We start from the raw sequence: 10,132 nt of genomic DNA, 5'->3' as shown, positions 1-10,132 counted from the left end.
GCATGATGCCGCTACTGTGTGCTGGGAGGATTGTGTTACTTCACTGATCTGAGACAGCTCATTCACACCATTTATTAATAGTCACTAAAGCCTTTGTTAGTGCGAGCGAGAGCAGACTGTTACTGAGCCGCTGGCACACACAACCGCACCAAACAGAGTGACCTAAAAATCACCTCCCTGTTATCCCAGAGAGAGAGAGACAGAGACTGAGAGAGAGAGAGAGAGAGAGAGACAGAGAGAGACAGAGAGAGACAGAGAGAGAGGCAGAGAGAGACAGGGAGCAAGACAGAGAGAGAGGCAGAGAGAGACAGAGAGAGAGACAGAGACTGAGAGAGAGAGAGTGACTGAGAGAGAGACAGAGAGAGACAGAGAGAGACAGAGAGACAGAGAGAGAGAGACAGAGAGAGACAGAGAGAGACAGAGAGAGAGAGAGACAGAGAGAGACAGAGACAGAGAGAGAGACAGAGAGAGAGGCAGAGAGAGACAGAGAGCGAGAGAGACAGAGAGAGAGAGACAGAGAGAGACAGAGAGAGAGAGAGAGACAGAGAGAGAGTCAGAGAGAGACAGAGAGTCAGAGAGACAGAGAGAGACAGGGAGAGAAAGAGAGACAGAGAGAGAAAGAGAGACAGAGAGAGAGAGACTGAGAGAGAGAGAGAGAGAGAGAGACAGAGAGAGACAGAGAGAGAGACTGAGAGAGAGACAGAGAGAGACAGAGAGAGAGAGACAGAGACAGAGACAGAGAGAGATATTCTCTTTAAGAGTAGAATGCAATAGTCGCATGAGTCGTGTTTCTATAAGATACCAAAAAACTATTCACCTAATGTGATAACGAACCTTACTCTTTTAAAGATTGTATGAACTTTTCAGCTAACCCATTGGGTGATGGGTAATAAGGTGTGGATGTTACACACTGAATACCATTCACTTTGAAATAATCCTCAAACTCTTGTGCAGTAAACTGTGACCCATTATCGCTAACAACCTGTTCCGGTTTACCAAATCTTGCAAAGATTTCCTCACAGTTTTTGAATGCTTTGTGGAGATGTGGTGGATCTCATGATCACAACTGCTGGACACTTTGAGTGTGCATCAATTATAACTAAGGATATGTAACAATCATGGGGCAGTACAACCTACTGCCGTGACATTTGAGGCCATTCTCAAGGGTAAAAAGGAGACAATAAGGTGGTGTATTTTTTATTTGGGCACAGGATGGACACTGTCCCGCTTTTTCTTCAGTCTGAACATCCTGACTTGGCCAACACAAATAACTACACGCTAATCCCTTCATCCAGAATATACCGGTGCCCTTCATCTTGTTCAAGAACTTTCCCATGCAGTTTTAGGAGGAATGATCACTCGGATTCCCCGTAATAGACGCCTAACTTGGACAGTCAACTCAAGCTTTCATGAGACATCTGGTTTCAAATCAAACGCGGCTGATATGTTCCAGCTATCATTCCTTCCATGTGGTGTTCCTCAGGGATCAGTGCTGGGACCTTTGCTATTTGTAATATATATAAATGATTTGGAGGAAAATGTAACTGGTTTGATTAGTAAGTTTGCGGACGACACAAAGGTTGGTGGATTTGCGGAGAGCGGTGAGGACCATCAGAGGATACAGCAGGATCAGTTGGAGACTTGGGCGGAGAGATGGCAGATGGAGTTTAATCCGGACAAATGGGAGGTAATGCATTTTGAAGGTCTAATACAGATAGGAAATATACAGTAAATGGTAGAACCCTGAAGAGTATTGATAGGCAAAGGGATCTGGGTGTACAGGTACACAGGTCACTGAAAGTGGCAACGCAGGTGGAGAAGGTAGTCAAGAAGGCATACGGCATGCTTACCTTCATCGGCCGGGGTATTGAGTTTAAAAATTGGTAAGTCATGTTGCAGCTTTGTAGAACCTTAGTTAGGCTGCACTTGGGATATAGTGTTCAATTCTGGTCGTCACATTACCAGAAGGATGTGGAGGCTTTGGAGAGGGTACAGAAAAAATTTACCAGGATGTTGCCTGGTATGGAGGGCATTAGCTGTGAGGAGAGGTTGGAGAAACTTGGTTTGTTCTCACTGGAGCGACGGAGGTTGAGGGGAGACCTGATAGAAGTCCACAAGATTATGAGAGGCATGGACAGAGTGGATAGTCAGAAACTTTTTCCCATGGTGGAAGAGTCAATTACTGGGGGCACAGGTTTAAGGTGCGAGGGGCAAGGTTTAAAGGAGATGTACGAGGCAGATTTTTTACACAGAGGGTGGTGGGTGCCTGGAACTCGTTACCGGGGGAGGGAGTGGAAGCGGATACGATAGTGACTTTTAAGGGGCGTCTTGACAAATACATGAATAGGATGGGAATAGAGGGATACGGTCCCCGGAAGGGTGGGGGGTTTTAGTTCAGTCGGGCAGCATGGTCGGTGCAGGCTTGGAGGGCCGAAGGGCCCGTTCCTGTGCTGTAATTTTCTTTGTTCTTTGTTCATATCCATCACCTTCCCTCTCATCGGATCATTTCTGGTCTGTCTCTGAACTTGAGAAGCTGTCACAGGCAAATGATCTACTTGAGAATTGAAAGCTATTAGCAAAACTAGCTGATTGCATCTGCTCAGTAGGTAAAGGTAAGTGTGATAATGCATCAGCATTAGCCTGGCACTTCAACTGACGATATTGTATATCGTAAGAATGTTTGATTTGATTTGATTTATTATTGTCACATGTATTAACATACAGTGAAAAGTATTGTTTCTTGCGTGCTATACAGACAAAGCATACCGTTCAGAGAGAAGGAAATGAGAGAGTGCAGAATGTGATGTTACAGTTATAGCTAGGGTGCAGAGAAAGATCAACTTAATGCAAGGTAGGTCCATTCAAAAGTCTGAAAGCAGCAGGGAAGAAGCTGTTCTTGAGTCGGTTGGTACGTGACCTCAGACTTTTGTATCTTTTTCCCAACAGAAGAAGTTGGAAGAGAGAATGTCCGGGGTGTGTGCGGTCCTTAATTATGCTGGCTGCTTTGCCAAGGCAGCAGGAAGTGTAGACAGAGTCAATGGATGGGAGGCTGGTTTGTGTGATGGATTGGGCTACATTCATGACCTTTTGTAGTTCCTTGCGGTCTTGGGCAGAGCAGGAGCCATACCAAGCTGTGATACAACCAGAAAGAATGCTTTCTATGGTGCATCTGTAAAAGTTGGTGAGAGTCGTAGCTGACATGTGAGATTTCCTTAGTCTTCTAAGAAAGTAGAGGCGTTGGTGGGGCTTTCTTAACTATAGTGTCGGCGTTGGGGGGACCAGGACAGATTGTTGGTGATCTGGACACCGAAAAAGATAAGATCAGTGACCCTCTTCACAATTGGTTAGCAGCTAACAAACGTATGCCTTCATATGGCCCAAAAACAGTCGTGAAGATTGATGATCAGTCAATAGTGTGAAATGACGACCAGATCAATTTGTTTGCCAAAAATTATACTCAATGCTTCTTTTTGTAGCTGGTCATAGCTAGATTCAGCACTGGCCAGAGTAAGCAAAGCAAAAGCGATTGGCCATTCTTCTCCTAAATGCATGTGAAACCACTGCCCCTACTCCATAAGGTGAAGCATCACAAGCAAGCAGTAATGGTAGCTTCAGATTAAAATGAACCAATACTTCAGACTTCTGCAAAGCATCTTTGACATCCTTATATGCTTTTTCGCATTCTGTTGTCCAGTCCCATGACCGTTTCACACAGTTAATTATGCAACGGCTTCAATAATTTGCCATAACAATTTACTAATTCTAGAAAGGACCTCAATTGTGTCATATTCATCGGACGTGCTGCTTTTAAAATAGCGTCTTTACTGTCAATAACCCGTCCCAGATGCTGGACTGACATCTGGAATTAGTCACACTTTTCTTTCTTGATGTGCAGATCATGTGCTTGAAGAAGTTCCAATGTTGCTTCTAAATTATTCAAGTGCTCTTGTTCCCTGGATCCTGTAATTAGAATATCATCCAGGTAACATTGTACACCAGAGAGATCACTTAAAATCTGATCCCTCGATCTTTGGAACAGGAATGGTGCAGTTATTCCAAAAGACAATCTTTTATAACGACAAAGACCTCTATGAGTAACGATAGTAAGCAATGGTTGAGATTCAGTGGCTGTATTCATCTGTAAGTATGTTTGTGAAAGATGAATCTTGCTGAATTTCTGCCACCTGATAATCCAGTAAACAAATCTTCAATTAAAGGAAGCGGATATAGATCAGAGCACATAACAACAGGTTTATGGTTGGTTTAAAATCACCACAAATACAAACTGAACCATCTGATTTCATGACAGGTACGATGGGGATAGCCCAGTCACTCATTGTAACCAGCTCGAACACACCAGTGTGAACAAGTCATGTGAATTCTTCTTCAACCTTGAGGCAAATTCATAGTAACTTCATTGCAGTGTTAATGTAAGTTAAGGTGACACTAATAAATATACTTAAACTGAAATGGCACTGCACTTGCTTTGAGACTTTTTGGTGGACTTTTAGGCATTCTCTTAAGTTGAACAGTAGTGAGTGATCCTTACCCTGCTGAATAAACAGTGACTGTGTACAGTTACACAGTGAGTGATCCTTACCCTGCTGAATAAACAGTGACTCTGTACAGTTACACAGTGAGTGATCCTTACCCTGCTGAATAAACAGTGACTCTGTACAGTTACACAGTGAGTGATCCTTACCCTGCTGAATAAACAGTGACTGTGTACAGTTACACAGTGAGTGATCCTTACCCTGCTGAATAAACAGTGACTGTGTACAGTTACACAGTGAGTGATCCTTACCCTGCTGAATAAACAGTGACTCTGTACAGTTACACAGTGAGTGATCCTTACCCTGCTGAATAAACAGTGACTCTGTACAGTTACACAGTGAGTGATCCTTACCCTGCTGAATAAACAGTGACTCTGTACAGTTACACAGTGAGTGATCCTTACCCTGCTGAATAAACAGTGACTCTGTACAGTTACACAGTGAGTGATCCTTACCCTGCTGAATAAACAGTGACTCTGTACAGTTACACAGTGAGTGATCCTTACCCAGCCGAATAAACAGTGTCTCTGTACAGTTACACAGTGAGCGATCCTTACCCTGCTGAATAAACAGTGACTCTGTACAGTTACACAGTGAGTGATCCTTACCCTGCTGAATAAACAGTGACTCTGTACAGTTACACAGTGAGTGATCCTTACCCTGCTGAATAAACAGTGACTCTGTACAGTTACACAGTGAGTGATCCTTACCCTGCTGAATAAACAGTGACTCTGTACAGTTACACAGTGAGTGATCCTTACCCTGCTGAATAAACAGTGACTGTGTACAGTTACACAGTGAGTGATCCTTACCCTGCTGCATAAACAGTGTCTCTGTACAGTTACACAGTGAGTGATCCTTACCCTGAATAAACAGTGACTGTGTACAGTTACACAGTGAGTGATCCTTACCCTGCTGAATAAACAGTGTCTCTGTACAGTTACACAGTGAGTGATCCTTACCCTGCTGAATAAACAGTGACTCTGTACAGTTACACAGTGAGTGATCCTTACCCTGCTGAATAATCAGTGACTCTGTACAGTTACACAGTGAGCGATCCTTACCCTGAATAAACAGTGACTGTGTACAGTTACACAGTGAGTGATCCTTACCCTGCTGAATAAACAGTGTCTCTGTACAGTTACACAGTGAGTGATCCTTACCCTGCTGAATAAACAGTGACTCTGTACAGTTACACAGTGAGTGATCCTTACCCTGCTGAATAAACAGTGACTCTGTACAGTTACACAGTGAGTGATCCTTACCCTGCTGAATACACAGTGACTCTGTACAGTTACACAGTGAGCGATCCTTACCCTGCTGAATAAACAGTGACTCTGTACAGTTACACAGTGAGTGATCCTTACCCTGCTGAATAAACAGTGACTCTGTACAGTTACACAGTGAGCGATCCTTACCCTGCTGAATACACAGTGACTCTGTACAGTTACACAGTGAGTGATCCTTACCCTGCTGAATACACAGTGACTCTGTACAGTTACACAGTGAGCGATCCTTACCCTGCTGAATACACAGTGACTCTGTACAGTTACACAGTGAGCGATCCTTACCCTGCTGAATACACAGTGACTCTGTACAGTTACACAGTGAGCGATCCTTACCCTGCTGAATACACAGTGACTCTGTACAGTTGCACAGTGAGCGATCCTTACCCTGCTGAATACACAGTGACTCTGTACAGTTACACAGTGAGTGATCCTTACCCTGCTGAATAAACAGTGTCTCTGTACAGTTACACAGTGAGTGATCCTTACCCTGCTGAATAAACAGTGACTCTGTACAGTTACACAGTGAGTGATCCTTACCCTGCTGAATAAACAGTGACTCTGTACAGTTACACAGTGAGCGATCCTTACCCTGCTGAATACACAGTGACTCTGTACAGTTACACAGTGAGTGATCCTTACCCTGCTGAGTACACAGTGACTCTGTACAGTTACACAGTGAGCGATCCTTACCCTGCTGAATACACAGTGACTCTGTACAGTTACACAGTGAGCGATCCTTACCCTGCTGAATACACAGTGACTCTGTACAGTTACACAGTGAGCGATCCTTACCCTGCTGAATACACAGTGACTCTGTACAGTTACACAGTGAGCGATCCTTACCCTGCTGAATACACAGTGACTCTGTACAGTTACACAGTGAGCGATCCTTACCCTGCTGAATACACAGTGACTCTGTACAGTTGCACAGTGAGCGATCCTTACCCTGCTGAATACACAGTGACTCTGTACAGTTACACAGTGAGCGATCCTTACCCTGCTGAATAAACAGTGACTCTGTACAGTTACACAGTGAGTGATCCTTACCCTGCTGAATAAACAGTGACTCTGTACAGTTACACAGTGAGTGATCCTTACCCTGCTGAATAAACAGTGACTCTGTACAGTTGCACAGTGAGCGATCCTTACCCTGCTGAATACACAGTGACTCTGTACAGTTACACAGTGAGCGATCGTTACCCTGCTGAATAATCCTCTGTGCTGTTGCAGTATAATCTAGTATTCTGCTTCCCTGTGTCCCTGGCAGGTGACTGACAGCTCCCTGAGTGGGTGCTGCCGTATACCATCTGGCAATGGAGGGTGCCAACATCCTGGGTCCCGACCTGTTCATCGAGGAGATGATGCTTCTGTTGTCACAGACCCTCACCCGCATGGAGATCGCCGATCACTACGAGGTTATCAAGGACCTGGGCTGCGGCAGCTATGGCAAGGTTCAGCTGGTCAAACATCGCTTCCGAGGTGAGTGTGCTGTCGCCTCTCCCCCTCCTTCCGCCTGCCAGAACCCTCACTCCCTCGCAGCGAGGCCATCGGCACATCCCTGATCGATTGCCAGGGGAATTCTCTCATTAATCCCTGCTTTTCTAGCCATATGACCATAAGACATAGGAGCAGAATTAGGCCACTCGGCCCATCGAGCCTGCTCCGCCATTCAATCATGGCTGATATGTTTCCCACTCCCATTCTCCTGCCTTTTCCCCATAACCCCTGATCCCCTTATTAATCAAGAACCTACCTATCTCTGTCTTAAAGACACTCAATGACCCGGTCTCCACAGCCTTCTGCGGCAAAGAGTTCCACAGATTCACCACTCTCTGGCTGAAGAAATTCCTCCTCATCTCTGTTTTAAAGGATCGTCCCTTTAGCCTGAGGTTGTGCCCTCTGGTTCTAATTTTTCCTACCAGTGGAAACATCCTCTCCACATCCACTCTATCCAGGCCTCGCAGTATCCTGTAAGTTTCAATAAGATCCCCCCTCATCCTTCTAAACACCGAGTACAGACCCAGAGTCCTCAACCGTTCCTCATACGACAAGCTCTTCATTCCAGGGATCATCCTTGTGAACTTCCTCTGGATTCTTTCCAAGGCCAGCGCATCCTTCCTCAGATACGGGGCCCAAACCTGCTCACAATACTCCAAATGGGGCCTGACCAGAGCTTTATACAGCCTCAGAAGTACATCCCTGCTCTTGTATTATAGCCCTCTCGACATGAATGCTGACATGCATTTGCCTTCCTAACTGCCGGCTGAACCAACACATTAACCTGAAGAGAATCTTGAACAATGACTCCCAAGTTCCTTTGTGTTTCTCATTTCCTCAGCATTTTCCCATTTAGGTTTCCTGTGGGAACCTTCTCCCCGTACCTCTGCTAGGACCAGAACTGTTATATCATAGAAATCATAGAATTCTACAGTGCAGAAGGAGGCCATTCGGCCCATCGAGTCTGCACCGACCACAATCCCACCCAGGCCCTACCCCCACATATTTTACCCGCTAATCCCTCTAACCTATGCATCCCAGGACTCTAAGGGACAATTTTTAGCATGGCCAATCAACCTAACCTGCACATCTTTGGACTGTGGGAGGAAACTGGAGCACCCGGAGGAAACCCACGCAGACACGAGGAGAATGTGCAAACTCCACACAGACAGTGACCCGAGCCGGGAATCGAACCCGGGACCCTGGAGCTGTGAAGCAGCAGTGCTAACCACTGTGCTACCGTGCCGCCCTAATATATAACTCCACTTCATGGTTATATATTAATGATTAGGAAGCGGGAACTGAATGTATTATCTCCAAATTTGCAGATGATACAAAGCTGGGTGGGAGGGTGAGCTGTGAGGAGGATGCAGAGATGCTTCAGTGTGATTTGGACAGGTTGAGTGAGTGGACATCTGCATGGCAGATGCAGTATAATGTGGATAAATGTGAGATTATCCACTTTGGTAGCAATAATAGGAAGGCAGATTATTATTTGAATGGGTGTGAATTGAGAGAGGCGGATACTCAGTGAGACCTTAGTGGCCCAGTGCATTTGTTGCTGAAAGTAAGCGTGCAGGTACAGCAGGCAGTAAAGAAGGCAAATGGTATGTTGGCCTTCATAGCGAGAAGGTTTGAGTATCGGGATAGGGATGTTTTGCTGCAATTGTACAGGGCCTTGGTGAGGCCACACCTGGAGTATTGTGTGCCGTTTTGGTGTCCTTATCTGAGGAAGGATGTCCTTGCTATAGAGGGAGCGCAGCGAAGGTTTACCAGGCTGATTCCTGGGATGGCAGGTCTGTCATATGAGGAGAGACGAAGTGGGTTAGGATTGTATTCACTGGAGTTTAGAAGAGTGAGAGGGGATCTCATAGAAACTTATAAAATTCTAACAGGGTTAAACAGAATCATAAAAACTCGACAGTGCAGAAGGAGGCCATTCAGCCCATCGAATGTGCACCGACAGCCATCCCACCCAAGCCCTATCCCATATATTTACCCTGCCACTTCTTCCAACCTAAGCATCTCAGGACACTAAGGGTTAATTTATCACGGCCAATCAACCTAACCAGCACATCTTTCAGACTGTGGGAGGAAACCGGAGCACCCGGAGGAAACCCACGCAGACACGGGGAGAACGTGCAGACTCCACACAGACAGTGACCCGAGCCGGGAATTGAACCCAGGTCCCTGGGGCTGTGAGGCAGCAGTGCTAACCACTGTGCCACCGTGCCACCCATAGATAGAGAGATTCCCGATGGTGGGGGAGTCCAGAACTCGGGGTCATAGTTTGAGGATAAGGGGTAAACCTTTTAGAACTGAGGTGAGGAGAAGTTTCTTCACCCGGAGGGTGGTGAATGTGTGGAATTCACTTCCACAGAAAGTAGTTGAGGCCAAAACTGTGTGATTTCAGGAAGAAATTAGGTATAGATTAGATGGTTAGATTCCTCCTTGTTGGAGATGGTCATTGCCTTGGCACTTGTGTGGTGTGAATGTTAGTTTAGTTCTCCAGCATGTTAACCCCAAGGTCATCAAATATTCACCAGGCAAACCTTAACCCTGTCGTGTAATCTGTCACCATCCCTGGAATCTGGGCATTCTTGGATTTGTCTGGGTGGTTCCGAGGTGAAAAATGTCCCACTTTTTTTTTGGCCTTGTTCATATCTCAATCCGGGTTCAATTCCCAGGGATGCCAGCTCGAGATCACGCCATTTGGCCTGGGAGTTTAACCCCTCGGACGGTCAGGTTGCCCCTGTCGCCCTGTGAGGTGATTCACGTTGGTTCAGCGAAGGA

The 10,132-nt window shown here is 45.8% G+C and overlaps 1 protein-coding gene across 1 annotated transcript in view; it reads left to right on the top strand.

Moving 5' to 3' along the window:
* The first annotated feature begins 2,759 nt into the window (after positions 1 to 2,759).
* The window catches only part of LOC144490090 (serine/threonine-protein kinase SBK1-like), a 16,557-nt gene continuing 9,184 nt past the window's right edge, over positions 2,760 to 10,132 (top strand). The window contains exons 1-2 of the mRNA XM_078207900.1: positions 2,760 to 2,851; positions 7,110 to 7,321. Coding sequence (XP_078064026.1) covers positions 7,156 to 7,321 — 166 coding nt within the window. The 5' untranslated portion in view covers positions 2,760 to 2,851; positions 7,110 to 7,155. The remainder of the gene's footprint in view (positions 2,852 to 7,109; positions 7,322 to 10,132) is intronic.

Source organism: Mustelus asterias, unplaced genomic scaffold (assembly GCF_964213995.1).
Source record: "Mustelus asterias unplaced genomic scaffold, sMusAst1.hap1.1 HAP1_SCAFFOLD_2860, whole genome shotgun sequence".
In the NCBI taxonomy this organism is placed as follows: Eukaryota; Metazoa; Chordata; class Chondrichthyes; order Carcharhiniformes; family Triakidae; genus Mustelus; species Mustelus asterias.
This window is presented reverse-complemented; position numbering and strand designations above follow the sequence as displayed.